Source organism: Alligator mississippiensis, chromosome 15 (genome assembly GCF_030867095.1).
Source record: "Alligator mississippiensis isolate rAllMis1 chromosome 15, rAllMis1, whole genome shotgun sequence".
Classification (NCBI taxonomy): Eukaryota; Metazoa; Chordata; order Crocodylia; family Alligatoridae; genus Alligator; species Alligator mississippiensis.
The window spans coordinates 27,492,159-27,511,225 of NC_081838.1; the positions used below are offsets into that span (position 1 = coordinate 27,492,159).

Consider the following 19,067-nt stretch of genomic DNA (forward strand, 5'->3'; position numbering starts at 1 on the left):
GTACTCCAACTGCGGTCTGACCAGCGCCCGATAGAGGGGAAGTATCACCTCCTTGGACCTATTCATCATACATCTGCTGATGCACGATAAAGTGCCATCGGCTTTTTTGATGGCTTCGTCACACTGCCGGCTCATGTTCATCTTGGAGTCCACTACGACCGAGCCCTGCGGGACCCCACTGCCCACACCCTTCCAGGTCGAAACCGACCCATCTACCACGACTCTCTGGGTGCGACCCTCCAGCCAATTCGCCACCCACCGGACTGTGTAGTCATCTAAGTCACAGCCTCTTAACTTGTTCACCAGTATGGGGTGGGACACCGTATCGAAGGCCTTCCTGATGTCTAAGTATACGACATCCACTCCTCCTCCTTTTTCCAGGCGTTTCGTAACCTGGTCATAGAAAGAGACTAGATTGGTCAGGCACGATCTGCCCACCACAAACCCGTGCTGGTTTCCCCTCAGCATAATTTGCCCTGCCGGGCTCTCACAAATGTGAGCCTTGATAATTTTTTCAAAGACTTTGCCAAGGATGGAGGTAAGACTGATTGACCTGTAGTTGCCCGGGTCCTCCTTCCTCCCCTTTTTGAAAATGGGGACCACGTTAGCCCTTTTCCAGTCCTCCGGGACTTGGCCCGTGCACCACGAGCGTTCGAATATTCCCGCCAGTGGCTCTGCAATGATGTCGGCCAGTGCCTTCAGCACCCTCGGATGGAGCCCATCCGGGCCTGCCGACTTAAAGGCATCCAGTTCTTCCAAGTGCCTCTGCACCATCTCAGGGTCTACGCATGGAAGTCTGGCGCCTTGCTGCTGCCTCTCTACAGCCCCAGTGAGAGACTTGTTGTGCCCCTCGCTTAGGAACACTGAGGCAAAGAACTCGTTGAGGAGTTCAGCCTTGTCCCCCCTGTCTGTCTCCAATTGTTTCTGCCCATTTAGCAGGGGTCCTATTCCTCCCTGGGCCTTCCTCTTACTCCCAATGTATCTAAAAAACAATTTCTTGTTGTCTTTTACTTGGGTTGCCATCCTCAGCTCCATGGTAGCTTTGGCCCGCCTAACTGCCTCCCTACAAGCACAAGCACATGCTTGCATATCCATATCCAAACCTGGGTATAATTTCATTAAGGAGTATTTTTACTACTAGTTGTCTCCCTACAAGCACAAGCAGAGGAGGTATATTCATCTTTAGTGATCTCACCGTGTTTCCATTTTTTATGTGCTCCCCTTTTGGCCCTTAGGCTGCCCTGGATTTCTCTGGTCAGCCATGGAAGCCTCCTGGCCCCTTTCCCTCTTTTGCCTCGCTCGGGGATCGTCTTGCTTTGTGCCCGAAGGATTGTTTCCTTAAGGCACAGCCACCCTTCTTGGGCTCCCATCTCTTCAAAACTCCTACTCTGCAGTGCGTCCTTGACTAATCGCCTGAGTGCAATGAGATCAGCTTTCCTAAAGTCTAGCACTTTCACCCTACTAGTTACCTTACCCACTTGACGTCTTATATTGAGTTCTATTATTAGGTGATCACTGTCTCCCAAATGGCTACCGAACTGGAGGACCCCTATCATGTCATCCACTGTTGCCGATACCAGATCCAGTATGGCATTCCCCCTAGTGGGACCATGCACCTCCTGTGTCAGGTGGAGGTCCTGTACACAGGTTAGAAACCTGCGTGAGCTTAAACAATACCACAAGGTAGTATTTAAAGAGAAGATGGGGGTGCAGATAGGATTAGTGCCCTTGGTTAAATTTTTGTTGCTGTACAAATCATTGTAAGAGCTGTAATAGGTAGTTGTTGTGTTATTATTACACCAGTCTCCTCCACTTGAACTTCTGCACCTTGGACTCCGGCATGGTTTTGCTGGTGGTGGAACTGCCCGGGGCTCCGGCATTTGTCCTGGCACCACTCCCCGTCACCGAGACCTTCAGCACAAGTGTGGGGAGGCTTCCAGTGGGAGAGGAGGGTGCCCTGGACGCCCCAACCCACTTCCAGTGCTGCACCGAGGGAAGTGTGGCCACAGCTCTCAAGGGGCAAGCCACCAGAGCACGAGCAGCCAAGCTGCTGGTGTTGCTAAGCTTGCTGGAGGAGGCTGGCATGCAGAAGTGTGAGTGGCCAGCCAAAAGCAAGTGCCAGGGGATGGATCTGGACCCACGCTTCCAGACAGACACCAGAACTCCCTAAACAAGGGGAAAGACCTTATCTGAGCCTAGTGCCTTAGATGTCTTGGGCACCCTGACAGCATAAGAAGCTTTAGGTTTGCTTTGCCTTGAATTGTCCTGCTTGTCACGAATAGGGGGTTGATTCCCCCTTCTCCCTGTTCTGTGCCCACTGGCAACATATAGGGGGTGCACTTCCACCCCCCAAGATTGGCTGTGCACCCCTGGAAGCACCAACCCCAAAACCGGAACTGCCGGCGGAAGTGCCCCTCCTTGACATGCACACACATTGTGATCTAGGAATAAGATAAGTGTGTCACCGTGGCATCAGGATCTGGGAGCGAGGGGGCGGGGAGGGAACGCTGCCCGAGGTCATGGAGGTGGGAACACTCTCACCTGGGGTTTTTCAATCTTCCTCCTCGGCCAGGGCCACGGCCTCGGTGTAGGTCTCCACACCGTGCCCTGACTCCCAGCTCCGCATCTCCCGGGGCAGGATGGCCAGGAACTGCTCCAGCACCACCAGCTCCAGCATCTGCTCCTTGCTGCGGCGCTGCGGCTCCAGCCAGCGCTGGCCGAGCTCTTGCAGGAGGCTGAAAACCTCCCGCGGCCCCTCGGCTTCCAGGCAGCAAAGGCCCCTGAAGCCTTGATGCCAGCTGGGTCTCTGGGGTGGGGAGGTCGTGCCCCGATGCCAGCTGTGGGGTCTTTGTGGGAAACTGGGTCTCAGGCGGGAGCTGCATGGCCTGCATCACCTCCTGCCCCCGGATCTCCTGGCGTTGGACTGGTTCCTCTTGCGTGGCGTCCAGATCCCTGGAGGAGGCAAGGAAGAGACCAGGGTCCCGGCCTACATGGATGACTTGAACGTCCTGTGCCAGAATAAGTGTTCAGGAGGAAGATCCCTGTGGCACACACAGGTCTACGAAGCGGCAGCAGGGGCCAAGCTCAATGTGAGCAAAAGCACCTGCCTGGCCACGGGCGAGCTCGGGGGCCTGGAGTCCCCGGGGGGCTCGGTCCCCTGCGAGGGGGTCAAGGTCCTTGGGCTGGAGGTTGACGCAGAGCTGAGCGGAAGAAGAGCCCGGGAGAAGGAGGCCGAGGGGAAGTAGGGGGTGCAGGGCCTTGGGGGGCCCTCCCCAGAGCCAGGAGCCGAGGGACCCCGAAACCCAAAGACAGGTGGCAGCTTGGGGGACCCCGAGACCCCCAGAACTGCACGTGGGGGGACCCCGAGACCCAACCGGAGCGGGCAGCATCACGGACCCGACACCCCCTGACCTGAGCCCCGCCGGGGCCGACACTGGGGAGCCCGACACCCCCAGGGCCGGACCCGACACCCCCAGGGCCGGACCCGACACCCCCTGACCTGAGCGCAGGGGGCCCGAAGACCCCTCGGACCCGGCTGTAGGGACCCCGAGCCCCGCAGAGCAGAGCTGGCCGCATCGGAGATCCCGAGGTCCCGGCAGAGCCGGGCGCAGGGGACCCGAGACCCCCAGAACCAGCAGCACGGCGGCCCCCTCCCCCGACCCGCAGCCCCGTCCCCCCGCTCGGGCCGGGCCGCCCGGGGCGCTAGGGTGCCGTCCCCCGCACGGGTCTCCAGGCCGGGGGGCACGAGAGAAGGAGGCGCCCGGGCCCCGCTCCTGCCCGGCCGCCACCCCCGGCCCGGGCGGCACAGCGGGGTCGCGGGGCCCCGAGGGAGGGAGGCGGGCGCGAACGGGTTCTCTGCCAGCAAAGGGTTAACAGGGGGCGGGGCTGCGCTCCGCTCCCAGCAGCCCCCAGGCCGGAGGAGGTGGAGGCGGCGGGAGCTGTGCCGGGGCTGGCTGGAGCCGCGGCAAGGAGCAGACCTGGCGCTGGTGGTGCTGGAGCAGTTCCTGGCCGCCTGCTGTGGTGAGCAAAGACACTTTTCCCTGAAACAAGCTAGTCTGTCTGTTCAGAAGATGTCCCGGACCAGAGGCCCTTGTTCAAAACCCGAGGTCGTGCGCTCGGAAACGCCTGTTATTGCCAGACAGCGGTCATGTGCTCCGCAAATGTTCCCTCCCAGCCCCATCTCTCCCAGATCCCAGCTCCCCGGTGATGTATTTATCCCGTCCCCAGGTCACGCAGAGTGTGAAGGTCGAGGACGTGTCGTCAGACACGATGCAGCCCACAGGGGCACCGCAGGAGCCTGGTGAGTCCTGGCCGGAGCAGCCACGCGCCTGTCATGCAGACAGGCCTCTGGAAGAGTCGGGAGACGTGGAAACCTTGGGGCCTCGGGACAACCCACCTGACGTCCCCAGAGAGGATGCCCCGCCCCCCCGGGAGCCAGGTGAGGTCCAGGACGGAGGCCTGCACGTGGGTCTGGTGCCCGAGTGTCTGTCCTGCACATGGGGGAGATGCTTGCGTGTCTGCCCCGCCCGTGACCCGGCTGCAAGGTTCATACCCAGGTGGCTGGGCAGGGACAGAGCTGATCCCTGTGTGGGCAGCTCCCAGGCTGGGGGCACCCATCTTTCTCATGTGCAGCTCCCAGCACACAGAGGCTGTATCTTGCCTGGGCCTTGTTATGCTGCCATGGTGACAATGAGGGATGTCATTCATGTTCCTACAGTCAGTGTTCACTGGTCCGTTCTCCTGTCCCCGCGAGCCCTCTGAGCCCAATACGGGGCCGGTGCAGGTGTCGGGGAAATGAGACTCCCCAGTGGCCCCCGGCTGGTCCCGGTGCAGCTAACCCAGGGCTCTGTCCTGCTGCAGAGTCCCCTGGACCCGAGGAGACCGGGGACGTGTCAGCAGACAACAGCTGCTCAAGCTGGTGCCCCAGACGAGGCCCTTCCCCAGGAGCAGGGAAGGAGCGCTGGCTCGACCCTTTCCCGCAGCCGGAGGCAGCGTCCCTCCGTGGAGAAATCTCTCTGCTGCAACATTTTGATGGGGTCAGCGCTCCAACACATCAGCGGTTCTTGTTCTCCAGGAAACATTTCACGTGCCCTCTAGAAAACTGGCCTTGCATTTCCCCTCCCCCTCCTTAAACGTGCACGCTGATAAAACCTCAGGCATCCCTCGAGCTTCTTTCCCAGGGAGCAATTTCCCAGCAGGCTCTGACGTGGTGTGTTCACCACCCCACGCTGGGACAGAGCTGTTGGGGCTCATCTCCAGTGTCATCCCATGGAGGTCTGTTAGAAAGACCTATGGGATTTTGTGTCTTTTTTCTCCCCCTTCTTCCACACTCTGAAGTCTACATTTTCCTTAGTCCCAGGCCAGTCCAGGAGACGAGCAGGGCTTTCCCGGTGCCAGCAGCACCAGGGCTAACCTGTGCTCTCTCTTCCCACCCGCAGGTGCTTGCACCCTGAGCAGAGCAGAGCAGCAGCCTCCTGAGGAGGGTCCTGGAAACCTGGAGCTGCAGAGGACTTCGCCAGGGAGGCTAGAGGAGAGGAGCTCCCTGACACCTGAGCCGGGCCAAGTGCAGAGGGGGCAGGGCAGGCCTCCAAAGCAGGAGGAGAGCTGGGAGGTGAGCAGGGCACCTGGTTCAGTCGTGGGTGGGAGCACAGCTGGGGCAGAGCCCAGGAGGAGCCAGGGGTGCTGTAAGGAATGTGAGCAGTGGAGAAGACCTGAAGAGAGACAAGCCTGCGGTAGTGGAGGTTGCAAATGCACAAAGCTGGCATTGGTGCAGGAGTGGGTACAGTAGCCGATCCAGTCAGCAGCTGGACTCCATTTCCCAGCAGCCCCTGCCCACATGGCTGGGGCTGGAAGGTTGGGGTTGCCATGGAGACAAGCCCCAGTTGTACTGGCAGGCATCAGGGCAGAGCAGGGCAGCTTGCTCTGGAGCCAAGGCAGGGTCTTGATCTGTAGCCTGCGTGCTCCAGGCAGCGGCGCACAGGCAGGGGATTGAGCTCTGCCCTTGCTGCAGGCCAGGCTGTCACCCCTGCAAGGAGCCGGGGCAGAGCCGCGATCCCCTGTCCGCACGCCCAAGCAAACAGAACGTGATGAGCTGGGCTGAAGCCAACACGTGAACTCGTGTGTCCACAGCGGCATCCACATCACGTTTCAGCTGAAGACTGGGGAATGGTGTACCCGTACCTGTCATGGCTAAGATTGCAATTAGTTGTAGCACAGAGTGATTGCAGAGAGGGTTGTGGGGGCTGGAGGCAGGTGGGACGGGAGACACTGATGGTGTAATGCTTGTGACTGCAGGTCCGGGAGGTGTTTGAGGACGTGGCCGTGTATTTCACGCGGAGGGAGTGGGAGCTGCTGGAAGATGACGACAAGGTGCTTTACCAGGACCAGATGCTGAAGAATTTCAACACCCTCGTTTCCCTGGGTAAAGCTCTGGTTCTTGTTTCTCCTTGGAGCTATGTGAGCTCTGGAGTTTTGTAATTGTCTCCCTGTGTTTCAGCAGTCTCATCCTCATGAACCTTTGGCTGGAGGTTTCTATCCACTTCGTCCCCACTGCTCTGTCAGTGATCAGGCTGGTTTCACATTTCAACCTGATATATCCACCTTCATTTGATCCAGCCGCCTTCACTTGCGTCTGCCCCATTCTTATAACTCCTGGTTCTTCCATATGCAGCAGTTTCTTGCCAGCGTGATTTCCCTTTGCCGTTTCAGTGTGTGCATATCCTCTCCAGTTGCTGTTTCTTGGAGAATTATTCTGATTTCCTCCCTGCCTGGCCTAGCGTGTCCTCTCCAAGCACATTTAACAATCCTAGCATGCTCAGTTCTGTGAGATCTAAATCCCCTTTCTGCTCTCGTTATGACCCAGCAGAAGTTAACAGAAAGTCTTATTGGCCCCTGTTGCTACAGCAGTGGCTGGTGCATTTCCTCAATTCTTCCTCTAGTGACATATGTACGCATGATGTAACTGAAGTATTTCTTCTGGGGGGTCACTGGAATCGTCTGTCCACATCCCTTCCTAACATCTTCATCTCCATAGACCAGACTGTCTGGCTTTGCTGTGTTTCTGTTAAGACCTGTGCTCTCCAGCCCTCTCTGCCATTCTCAAAAGTTTTCTTGTACTCACGCTGAAAACCCTCTGCAGACCAGATGCCCATCATTGTGATTAAAAAAACTGGGCTATCTGCAAGACCTAGTAAAAACCATTTTCATTTCCAGAGTATCTCTAATACAGGGGCTTGTTCTGGGTTGTGCGCAGGGTTGAGGTACTTACCTTTTACTAGGTCAGTTAGCTTTTCTGATGCGTCCTTTTCTGAATGGGTCCCTCTTCCCAAAGAAGTCGCATTGTCAGCCACTTGTCCTGTATGCTTGCACTGGCTCCAGTCTCATTTTAAACCTTCACTAAGCTCATTTTCACACCTTTTGCTGGAATGACACTGATAGCATTTTTTAAATCTAATATAATAAAGGGCTTAGACCGTCTGTCCGTCCGTCTGTCCGTGAGGGTCTTGGAGCACTCTGAAACAACCAGTCAGAATGCTCCAACAGCGTTATGGACAGAGGGGATGGAGCGGGGGCCCTGCTCCTGGGAGGTGGCGGCAGTGCGGGCTGGTGGGTGGAAGCGCTCCGTCCCCACCCCCATCATTGTTGACGGCCAATTCGCTCATCTATCCATACATAAGTGTGTTCAATGTCTCTTCTTTTTGGTACCTTGAAAGTGTAAAAGCTTTATCTGCTGCAACATTTTGATGGGGTCAGCGCTCCAACACATCAGCGGTTCTTGTTCTCCAGGAAACATTTCTTTCTGCTCCCTAGTACATCACGGATCACGACATCCGTTTGCCTGTCCCTGGTGACCCTGTCAGTTTTAATGCCCTTTCTAAACCAGGAGTGATTGGTGCTTTGTTTCCTATGACAATCCCTCCACCACCTGGGTGACAAGCAACATCATCTGTTGAAGGCTTCTGCCTGTAGTGCCTTGTCTTTCACCTTAAATGCCCATTTTCCCATGTCCATCAAGGCCCTAATAGAAACGTTATGTTCATCAGATCGATTCCCCAAATCCCAGCTGGTTATTCTGCATGCAGTATCCAGTCACAAACCCTCTTTAACTACTGCCCCAAACAGGATATCGAGGTCCTGCACCTGACTTAATCTGCAGCATCCAGCAAGGACAAGTGGAGCTCTGGGTCTGCGATGATGAGGACTGTGGGGAAATCTCAAGATCTGACGATCTGCTAGCAGGTGAGTTGTGGCCCTCCTCCCTACTCCCCTCTCAGTAATGCTCCATGCCCAGAGCCCCAGGGGATCCTGGAAAGTGCAGACCTGCCCTGTGCTACCATTCCAGGGTGCTGACCTCAAACACAGTATATTATGGTGTAATGTGTCCAGGCAAGTGTTATTCCCACTTCCTGAAATTCAGCAATGTGGAGACAAGTAACTGTTACTTTCTTCTCCCTGTAATGACAGATTTTAGGGGACAGTCAGGTTTGCTGTCTTGATTTTTTCGTCTCAGATTTGGTTTCCCTGGGCTGCTACAATGTTAAGTTTCTATTTTTACTAACAACGTAAGAGTTGATTCCTCAGATCCAGGTAGCCATACCTGTGTAACAGGATCTCCCAGAGCATGATGGTATTTGTAGTCCCACATGGAAACCAGCATGGTATGCAGAGGCTCTGTATAGCCATTAGTGTGGGGCAAGAAAGAAGCTGATGCTTTCCCTGGCTTCCCCTGGTCAGCTTGACCTAGTACCCAGGAAGTGTTTCATCATGGTCTCAGGCTGCATGAAATGGCTCCATGGCACGGGTGAGATTCAGAAGCTTTCAAGTTGTGGGTGGAAGTGAATCCCCCATGGTTTGCACCAAAATTGCCACCTTTCAGTTTAATCTCTGGAGCCCTGAGTGTCATGAAGCCCAAAACTCAGCACTGAGTCCAGGTTTGGGTTCATGTCAAGGCCTTAGACCCGGTGCAGACTCCTGTGACATGGAGGCCACCTGAGACCTGTCAGTGGAAGAAAGGTCCATGGGCTCATTCCCTGCACCAGACCTTGCTCTGGAAGCAGGCAGGAAGTATAGCCCTGCTCCTTTCAGAAGAGAGCAACAGCTGTAAGTCCTCCCCTCCTCCTCAGGCTGTTAGAGCAAGGCGCTATTCAGGCACTGTCCTGACGCACATGTCCTGTACGTACTTCTGCTAGCAGGGTCTGACGTAAGAGCCCTGAGAGCTGGGCCAGAAACCCTGAGAGTCCAGCTCTGAACTCCACCGAGTAGGGAACATTAGCTGGGCACAGGGACCTGCCCCTCCCTTGCCCCCAGCACTTGGGGTTTTGGCAGGAAGACCTTGTTTTCTTGAGGGAACCCAAGCGCTAGGTCCAGGCCTGCTCTGAGGTCCATCCCAGCAGAAGACATAGCAGTGTTTGCCCTTTGCCAGCAGGGCACTGTCTAATCTGGAGTTTTACTTCCCCGTGCAGGAGGTGCCTGGCTGCTGAGCAGAGCTGAGGAGCAGCCTCCTGTGGAAGGGCCTGCAGACCTGGAGCCAGCATGGACTTCCCTAGGGAGTTTGGGTGAGGTTGGCTCCTGGAGACCTGAAAAGGAGCAGTGGCACACGAGTCAGGGGAGGCCACAAAACCAGCAGGAGAATGTGGCAGTGAACCAGGTACCATCTGCAGTTGAGCATGAGAGTGGAGAAGGGGCAGAGCCTAGAAAGAGCCCTGGGTGCAGGGAACACTTTGTGGAGCTGAAAGACCTAAAGACCTGCTGGAAAGATGCACTGCATCCCAGCCAAGGCATTGGGAAGTGGCTCAGAGGAAAGCAGGAGCTCCCTGCCAAGCAGAGGGGCAGAGCCTACCCCTGCCCCAAGGTCAGGAAAACCTTTAACTGTTCATCATTCTTGGCTCTTCACAAGATAAGAAACCAGGGAAAAACCCCCTGCATGCACCAAGTGTGGAAAGAGCTTCACCTACCCCTCTACTCTGGGTGCTCACTGTCAGTCCTACGTGAGGTTATCCTGGGATGCTTCGGGCTGGAAGACACCCAGAAATATTACCAGTGGGCAAAGCACCCCCAAGGCTTGCAGGGTCTGTGTGCCTTGTGCTGCACAGACCCCATCAGAGACCAGTGCTGGGATGGTGGCAACGTTACCCCAGGCTTGCGGGTGTTCCCCAGGAAGCAGGACATCCAGCTGTAGGCATCCCATGTGAGACTGCTGAAGCTCGGTTTTTGGGTTGGCACAATGAGGAGTGTGGCTCTGAGTAGTAGCACGCCCTACTGTGCCGCCACAGCCGTCACCCATTTTTTCTCCCTGTGTTTGCCCCAGCACATCCACCTGGGCACGAAGACACACCGCTGCACTGCATGCTGTAAGAACTTCATTTGCTGGCAAGACCTGTCCCAGCACCAGTGTGTGCAGCACTGCTGCACCAAGTGTGGGAAGAGATTCAGGCAGCTGTCCAGCCTGGCCAGGCACTGGTGCATGCACACAAGGGAGAAACCACATCAGTGCTTGGAGTGTGGGAAGAGCTTCACTCACTCCTCTGGCTTGGCTCAACACCAGCGTTTCCACACAGGGGAGAAGACGCATCATTGCTCACAGTGTGGGAAGAGCTTCATCCAATCCTCCAGCCTGACCAAGCATCAGCTCATCCACACGGGGGAAAAGCCACATCAGTGCTCAGAGTGTGGGAAGATCTTCACCCAATCCTCCCACCTGGCCCGGCACCAGCGTATCCATACAGGGGAGAAACCACATAAATGCTCAGAGTGTGGGAAGAGCTATGCTGGGTCCTTTGGCCTGGCTCAGCACCAGCATATCCACACAGGGGAGAAGCCACATAAATGCTCAGAGTGTGGGAAGAGCTACGCTACGTCCTTTGGCCTGGCTCAGCACCAGCATATCCACACAGGGGAGAAGCCACATCAATGCACAGAGTGTGGGAAGAGCTTCACCCAATTCTCCCACCTGGCCCAGCACCAGCGTACCCACACAGGGGAAAAGCCAATTCGGTGCTTGGAGTGTGGGAAGAGCTTCACTCAGTACTCCAACCTGGCCCGGCACTGGCGCATCCACACAGGGGAGAAGCCATATCAGTGCTCAGAGTGTGGGAAGAGCTTCAGCCGGTCCTCCCACCTGGCCCGGCACCAGCTCAGCCACACGGGGGAAAAGCCACATCAGTGCTCGGAGTGTGGGAAGGGCTTCAGCCTGTCCTCCCACCTGACCCAGCACCAGCTCATCCACACGGGGGAAAAGCCACATCAGTGCTCAGAGTGTGGGAAGAGCTTCACCCAGATCTCCAGCCTGGCCCAGCACCAGCTTATTCACACAGGGGAGAAAGCACATCAGTGCTCAGACTGTGGGAAGAGCTTCATTTATTTCTCCTACCTGACCAGGCACCGGCTCATCCACACGGGGGAAAAACCACATTGCTGCTCGGAGTGTGGGAAAAGATTCACCCGATTCTCCCACCTGGTCCAGCACCAGCGTATCCACACAGGGGAGAAACCACATAAATGCTCAGAGTGTGGGAAGAGCTATGCTCACTCCTCTGGCCTGGCTCAGCACCAGCGTATCCACACAGGGGAGAAACCACATAAATGCTCACAGTGTGGGAAGAGCTACACTCAGTCCTCTGGCCTGGCTAAGCACCAGTGTATCCACACAGGGGAGAAGCCATATCAGTGCTCAGAGTGCGGGAAGAGCTTCAGCGAGTCCTCCCAAGTGGCCCAGCACCAGCTTATCCACACAGGGAAGAAGGCACATCACTGTTTGGAGTGTGGGAAGAGCTTCACATCCTCCTCCAGGCTGGCTCGGCACCGGGTCATCCACACGGGGGAGAAGCCACATCATTGCTCCGAGTGTGGGAAGAGCTTCAGCCAGTCCTGCAACCTGGCCAAACACCGGCTCATTCACATGAAGGAGAAGGCACATTAGTGCTCAGAGTGTGACAAGAGCTTTAGTCGATCTTTGCACCTGGCCCGGCACCAGTTCATCCACATGGGAGACAAGCCACATCAGTGCTCGGATTGCGGAAAGCGCTTCAACCTATTTTGCGACCTAGCCCGGCACCAGCTCATCCACACAGGGGAAAAAACCACATCAGTGCTTGGAGTGTGGGAAAGGCTTCACCCAGTCATCCAGCCTGGTTAAGCTCCAGCGCATCCACACAGGGGAGAGGCCACATCAGTGCTCAGAGCGTGGGAGGAGCTTCACTCAGTCCTCCCACCTGGCCCGGCACAAGCTTGTCCACATAGAGAAGAAACCATATCAGTGGTCAGAGTGTGGGAAGTGCTTCCCCCACTCTTCTACTGTGGCCCAGCACCAGTGCATCCACATCCAGGATCATCCATAATTGTGCCAGCAAAGTAGGGAGGGCTTTGGGATGTCTGCCCGCTCAGCACCTGCCAGTGTCTGTAGCCAGGCAAGCAGCCTCATGCTGGTGGACTGCAGCAAGGGTTCCCCCATGATTCCCCTCTGCTAGGGCCCTGCAGAGCCCAAAAGGCACAAATTCTGTCTCTGAAGACTTGATGAGGGGAAGGAGTTAAAAGGAAACATCTCGGCTAGATGCCAGCCCAGATGCCGGGGAAACCTGTGAGGAGATGATCTTTGCATCTGCCTTGGAGCCTGTGCCATCCCCATCTTTCTCTAAAAGCAGCCAGTGCTTCCGGGGTCAGGTGAAGTGCCTTCACGATAGGATGGCTTCCTGTACACAATTGGGTCCAAATGCCACCCAGGTCCAAATGCCACCCAGGGACAGGGACTATTCGACTGCCTCCCAGCTTTGTCCTCCTGCTCCCAGGGTTGTGGTGTGTGAGGCTCTTGCATTGCAAGAAGGAAGCCGTTTATGGCTGGGGAAGCATTTCCTGCCTTCCACCTTGACCTTCCCTTTCCTCCCAAGCACATCACTCTGCTCCCAGGCCTGCACGTGCCCTTTGGAGTCTGCAGGAAGCTGCTACTGTCACCCCGTGAGCCCAGTTTGCCAGTTTTGCTTCTCAGCCCCTTGTCACAACTCTGCAGCACCATTTGCCAGCTGCCCCCGCCCTCCTTCCTTTCTCTATAACAGAGTCCTTTCTAATCAAGCCCCACAAGTAACATATTCATAGTTATTAGGGGCTGGAAGGGACCTTACTGATTTTTTTGGGTCCAGCCCCCCTGTGCTTGGGCAGGAAAGACTGTTGGGGTCAGATGACCCCAGCAAGATGGGCATCAAGACACTTTTCGAAGATCACCTTTAGGGAGAGCCTGTTTCAAACCCCAAAGAAGTTTTTTTCTATGTCCAGTCTGAAGTAATCTTCAATCAGCTTGTGCCCATTAGTTCTAGTCCTCCCCTGGGGGGCCTTGGTGAAGAGATGCTCCCCCAGGCCCTGATGGACTCCCGTGATATATTTATAGGCTGCCACCAAGTCCCCTCTGAGTCGTCTTTTCTCCAGGCTGAACAGTCCCAAGTCTTTCAGCCTCTCTCACGTGACCTGGTCTCTAGGCCTCTAATCCTGCACGTGGCCCTCCTTCGGACTCTCTCAAGCTTCTCCACATCCTTCCTGAAGTGCAGCGCCTGTAACTGGATGCAGTCCTCCAGCTGCTGTCTCACCAAGGCCAAGCAGAGCAGGAGGATGACGTCTTTAGACTTGCTCGAGATGCCTCAGCAGATGCATGGGAGTGTTTGATTAGCTCTGCCAGCTACAGCATCACATTGGTGTCTCGTGTTCATGTTGTCTGTCATGACACCCAAGTCCCGTTCAGTTGTGGTGCTGGCAAGCGTAGCACTGCCATGCCTGTAAGTGTGTTGTGGATTATTTCTCCCCAGATGGAGCTGTAAAGAAATCCTTTTTCTCTTGGTGGCCTCCCTTCTTGGAGTCTGCCCAGCCCCACCTCTGGTTTCCAACTCTGGCTGCTGGATCCACCTGATCTCCTAGGTGATGCCAGTGGGAGCGGGGGACTCGGTCTTCCTTTGTTCCAGCTTCCTGCCCAGATACTTGGGAGGCACTGGTCTCTCCGCCGGGGTGGGGGCATTGCTGATGTTGCTCCAGCTAACTAGCCTGCATCAGCCGTGCTCTGAGGATCCTGGTTTTTGGTTGGAGCTTAGTGATGAGGTCAGAAAAGTGATAAAAAGAGGTCGCTCTCTCTTGGGAGAGGCAGACATTTTTTGGGGATGCTGAAACAAGCAGAAGGACTCCAGACCTCCATCAGTCTGTGGATGGACATGTGAGTAACTTACCTGAAATTTAGCCAGTAATTTAGGATTAAGCGAACTAGACATGTATTGAACGGGCCAACAAGCCCATTCTGTTTTCCTGAAACCATTCTGGGTGGCTCCAGGCTATACCAGCTATACTACCAGGGGGAAAAGCACCCCCAAGGTCTGTAGGGTCTGTCTACCCCAGGTGCCACAGAGTCCTAACAGAGCCCAGAGCCCAGGGGATGGCAGTGATTACCCCAGGCTTGCAGCTATGGGGTTGGTTGGATGTAAGCACCCCAGGGGAGACACCTGAAGCATGGTTTTGGTTAGGCACGTGAGGTGGGTGGCTCAGTGTAGTAGCACCCCCTACTATCCCACCACAAGAGTACTTTGCATTTCTCTGTATTAAACAACAGCAGGTTGAGGTCTGCCCACTTCACAAGCCTGTCCAGGTTGACCTGTAGTTCCAATCTGTCCTGGGCCATGACCACACTCCCCCATAGATTGGTGTCATCAGCGAACTTTGCCAGTTTGCTTTTAATACCCAACTTCAAATCATTGGTGAGCATGTTGAAAAGCACTGGTCCGAGTACTGAGCCCTGAGGGACACCACCGGTCACCTTCCAAAGGCCTTTTTGAAATCCAAGCATATGGCATCAACCTCATTTCCTATATGCAGTGGAGAGTTACCTGATCATAGAAGGAAATGAGGTTGGTCTGACGCAACCTGCCTGTGACAAAGCCATGTTGGCTGCCATTCAGAATACTACTTTCTGTTAGCCTGTTAGTGATGGGCTCTTTGATAATTTTCTCCAGGATTTTACTGGGGATTGAGGTCAACCTGATTTGCCTGCAATTTCCTGGGTCCTCCTTTCTTCCTTTCTTAAAAATAGGCACCATGCTGGCCTTCTTCCAGTCTTCTGGGACCTCTCCCAAGCACCATGAGTCTTCAAATAACTTAGCCATAGATCATGCAATGACATCGGCCAGTTCTTTTAGCACTCCTGGGTGTAGTTCATCTGGTCCTGCTTACTTGTAGGTATTTAGCCTTTGTAGGTGCTTCTGCACAAGATGTATGGCAAGTAGGGGAGGGTGATCACCCCCACCATGATCATCCTGTATCCTGTCAAGCAGGCTAACACCTTGGACTTGTGGCATACCGACATGAAGTATTCATTCAGGAGTTTGGTTTTGTCCTGAGTGTCGGTTATCAGCCGTCCCATTTCATTTATCAGGGGCCCTGTGCTTCCCTTGGGGGTTTTTTTGCTGTTTGTTTGTTTTTTTCACTTCCTACATATCTAAAGAAGGACTTCTTGTCCTTGATTCTGGTTGCCAATTTGTATTCAGTTTGTGATTTTGCTGTCCTGATCTGCTCCCTACAGATGTGGGCTGTTGCTGAATATTCCTCTTTGGTAGTTTTTGCAGACTTACATCCTTTGCAGGCTTCTCATTTTAACTTCAGGACATCCGTGACTTCCCTCTTGAGCTCTTCTGCTGCCTTTCTTACAACTTCCATTGAGCTTTTAGGATTACTTCCTTGAGGAAGAGCCACTCTTCTTGTACTCCCTTCCTCATCAGACCATGGTCCCGCAGGGCCTCGCCATCCAGTCTCCTGAGCTTGTGAAAATCAGCTTTTCTAAAATCAAGGATTTCTACCCTACTGGTCGATTTCCTTGAATTATGGTACATGGAGAAAGTGATTATCTCATGGTTACTGTCGTCCAGTTTCCCCTTGATCCTCAGGTTACTCAGTAGATCATCTCATTTGGCCAGAACCAAGTCTAGGACTGCCTTGGCCATTCTAGCCAAGAAAAGCTGCTTCTCCTTCGGCACGAGGTGGATGCCATCTCTTCCCAACAAGCCGCAGTCCCTGAGGTGCATGCCATGGTTGAAGTAACCGAAGCCCTCGCCCTAACACCATCGCCAGAGTCTTCTCTTTACTTCTCTGCATCTATCCCTCCTGTATCTGTGGCCCACCACTGGGAGGACCGAGGAGAAAACTACCTGTGCCCCCGACCCCTTCAGCCAAGCCCCCAGAGCCCTGTGCTGTCTCATGACCCAGGATTGTTCCTGGCTGTGTCATTCGTGCCCATGTGGATGAGCAGCATGGGGAAGTGGTTGGAGGGCCAAAGAAGTTTTGGCATCCTTTCAGCCACATCCTGGATGCGAGCCCCTGGGAGGCAGCAGACCTCACAGGTTAGGGGATAGAGACCTCATTAGGGAGTGTACTGTATATAGACGGGACTGCATAATAACTCAAAAATAAAGCCTCACTCTTTTATATTTTGTGTGTGTGTGTGTGTGTGTGTGTGTGTGTGTGTAGGGAGGTCTGTGTGGGGGGTATAGGGTATGTTGTGGGGGTGTATATGTGGAGGGGTTGGGAGTCAGGGTGTGTGTGTGTGTGTGTGTAAGGTATGTAGAGTGTGGGGGAGTGTGGGGATCTCCACACACTCCCCACATGGTGTGTAGCTCCCGCTGCCTGGAGCAGCAGGTGGTTGGTGGGGAGCCCAGGGAGCTTGTGCCCCACGCAGGCACCTGCACCTGGAGGGCTACGGCTCTGGTCACCTCTGCAGCCAGGGGTCAAGAAGTGCATCTTGCCCGGCTGCCTCTATCACAGGGGCTCCACGCTGTGCACCACTGACCCGCACAGATGGAGGTAGGAGAGGCAGCTGCGTCCAGCGTGGGAGCTGCAGGCACGTGGACCGCTATAGCGGGGGCAGCATTCTGCGGTCCCAGCATTGCAGCTGGAAACCACACGCAATGGCATGGAGGGGGCCAGCCCGGCCAGGCACCTCGGCAGAGCGCAGCTCCCGGCTGCAGTGCCAGGACTGCAGAACGCAGCAGGAGCCAGCCCGGCCCCTGTGGTTCCCAATTGGCTCCTGCTGCCACCAGCCCTGAGACCCGGTGTCCCACGCTTTGGCTCCCTGCCACTGTCTCCCACCCCCGCCCCCCCTGCCACTGCTGCCTTTCCCTGCCACTTCCCTTTCTTCCCTGCCCACCACCACCGCTCAAATCCCTTCCCCCCCCCGCCCGCCACTCCACCGCCTGCCTGCCTTCCTCTTCGGCAGCACGTGGATCCCGGCTGAAGGGCAGGGATCGAATGGCACAACAGGACCCAGCTGAGAAACCTGTGCCAGGCTGGCTTCTGCTGCACCAGCGACCCTCCCTTGCCCTCCACCCCTTCTTATCTGATGCAACGCTCAGGGGAGGGACCCAGGAGAGCCTGCTCCTAACCAGACACTCAGACCCCACAGTCGAGCACTGTGTTCAAATTGGACTAAGTAAAATGTACTGGTACTGCAGGAAGACAGAAGAGGATGGCTGGAAAGAAATGGCAGACCTCATCTGGTGGAGAGGGGTCTGGCATAGACTTTTTCTGGCGTAGACCCTCTGAGGAGGGCAGTGGGTGGGGATATGGGTCTGAGGGTCCACAGTTGCGCAGTGCTGTAACCAGTTGGATATGAGGGTCCGCAGTTGTGCACTGTGTAACCAGTTTTTTAGTGTGCTTTGATCTGCCAAATAAATCACAAGGGCTACTTGAAAGTGTTGGAGATATGCATGTGTGTATCTATCTATCTATCTTTGCAAAAAAAAGAAAAATCACAAGATATATGCTAAGATTTCAAAGAGGAAATGAGTGTCAAGAAACATGCTCACCTGTGTCAGACTTTCTTAACTCTTTGCATCAACCATGGTAAACACGTTTAAAAAAAAAATTGATTGTCAGTAAAAACCTTGCAATAAAAAAAATTTTGGGGTTGGCAACCCTGCTTGACAGCAACAATGGTTTTACACTCTGCTGTCCCCTCCAACGAGGGGTCCCCTACTTATCCCCACACCCGGATGTTCTGGACTTCACCCTGTACCATATTGTCCACCTCAGCCCAGCCCCCACCCTACCCCAATGTCTGTGCCCCACTGCCCGGGCACAGACACCTCAAAGCAGCTTACCTGCAACCCAACCATACTACAAGCATCCTGGGACACTCCAGCAGGAGCACTAGACTGAGAGAGCATTCCCTGCAGGGTGCTGTGCTCCCACTCAGACACCAGGTACCACTTCAGTTCTCTGTCCGTGGGAGCTCTAGTCAAGCTGCAGCTGTTTATTGTTTTTACTGAGAGCTACAGTGTTTTTCCTGACTTTACTGACCGTCATTCTTAGCCCTATTTTTTAATGGCAGTCAGTATACTTTGTGACAGTTTGCAACCCTGAGCAGGACTCAGCACAGCCTTACCCTACACCTGAACAGCACTAAATGCAGATAAAGGCCCAGGGCAATAGGAAGGTGAGAGAGGATTAGAGCTCTCCAAGGATAGATTCCAGCATCTGGACAATGAGCTGAAGGTGAGGGGGAGTGAGGGTGGGTGAGAATGTGGATACAACCTTATTGAACAGGGGATGTAGCTCAGTGGTAGAGCGCATGCTTCGCATGTATGAGGTCCTGGGTTCAGTCCCCAGCATCTCCATCTTTTCCTGTTCCTCCAAACCAGGGGCAGGCAAAATACAGCCTGGGAGCTGGATCTGGCCTGCAGAGTGGCTTTGTTCCACCCATGGTGAGTCCCTTGCACCTGCCTGGCCAGGGCGCATCCTGCCAGCCCTGGGCAAGCCGTGAGTTTGGGCGAGGCTCTGCAGCTGGACTGCCTTCCTAGGCAGCCTGGGTGGCAGTGGCTCCTGGCTGCTGCTGCCACTGGCACAAGCCCCGTGGTACTGGTAGGGAAACAGCAGCTCCAGACTTGCCCTTCCAGGGTGAGCAGCAGCAGCAACAGCACTGGGCAGAAGCTGTTGCTTAGGGTGAGGGGAAAGCAGCCCTCGCTGCTGCTGGGCAATACTCACTGCAGCCGCCCGGAGCCCGCACCATCCCAGCCTGCCCTGCAGCTGCTTTGCACTGTCACCGCTGCTGTGCTGGG

At 55.2% G+C, this 19,067-nt stretch overlaps 1 protein-coding gene and 1 non-coding gene across 2 annotated transcripts; both read left to right on the forward strand.

The window, feature by feature from the left end:
* Positions 1-3,907: 3,907 nt before the first annotated feature.
* On the forward strand, positions 3,908-17,943 carry LOC132245822 (zinc finger protein 345-like). The gene is made up of 7 exons (XM_059718894.1): positions 3,908-4,020; positions 4,228-4,438; positions 5,439-5,611; positions 6,295-6,421; positions 8,122-8,238; positions 9,462-9,646; positions 10,307-17,943. The coding sequence occupies exons 2-7, from the start codon at positions 4,270-4,272 to the stop codon at positions 11,915-11,917; spliced, it is 2,382 nt and encodes a 793-aa protein (XP_059574877.1). The 5' UTR covers positions 3,908-4,020; positions 4,228-4,269; the 3' UTR covers positions 11,918-17,943.
* Positions 17,944-18,554: 611 nt separating this feature from the next.
* On the forward strand, positions 18,555-18,626 carry TRNAA-CGC (transfer RNA alanine (anticodon CGC)). The gene has a single exon. It is a non-coding gene; the product is annotated as a tRNA-Ala (tRNA).
* Positions 18,627-19,067: the final 441 nt, after the last annotated feature.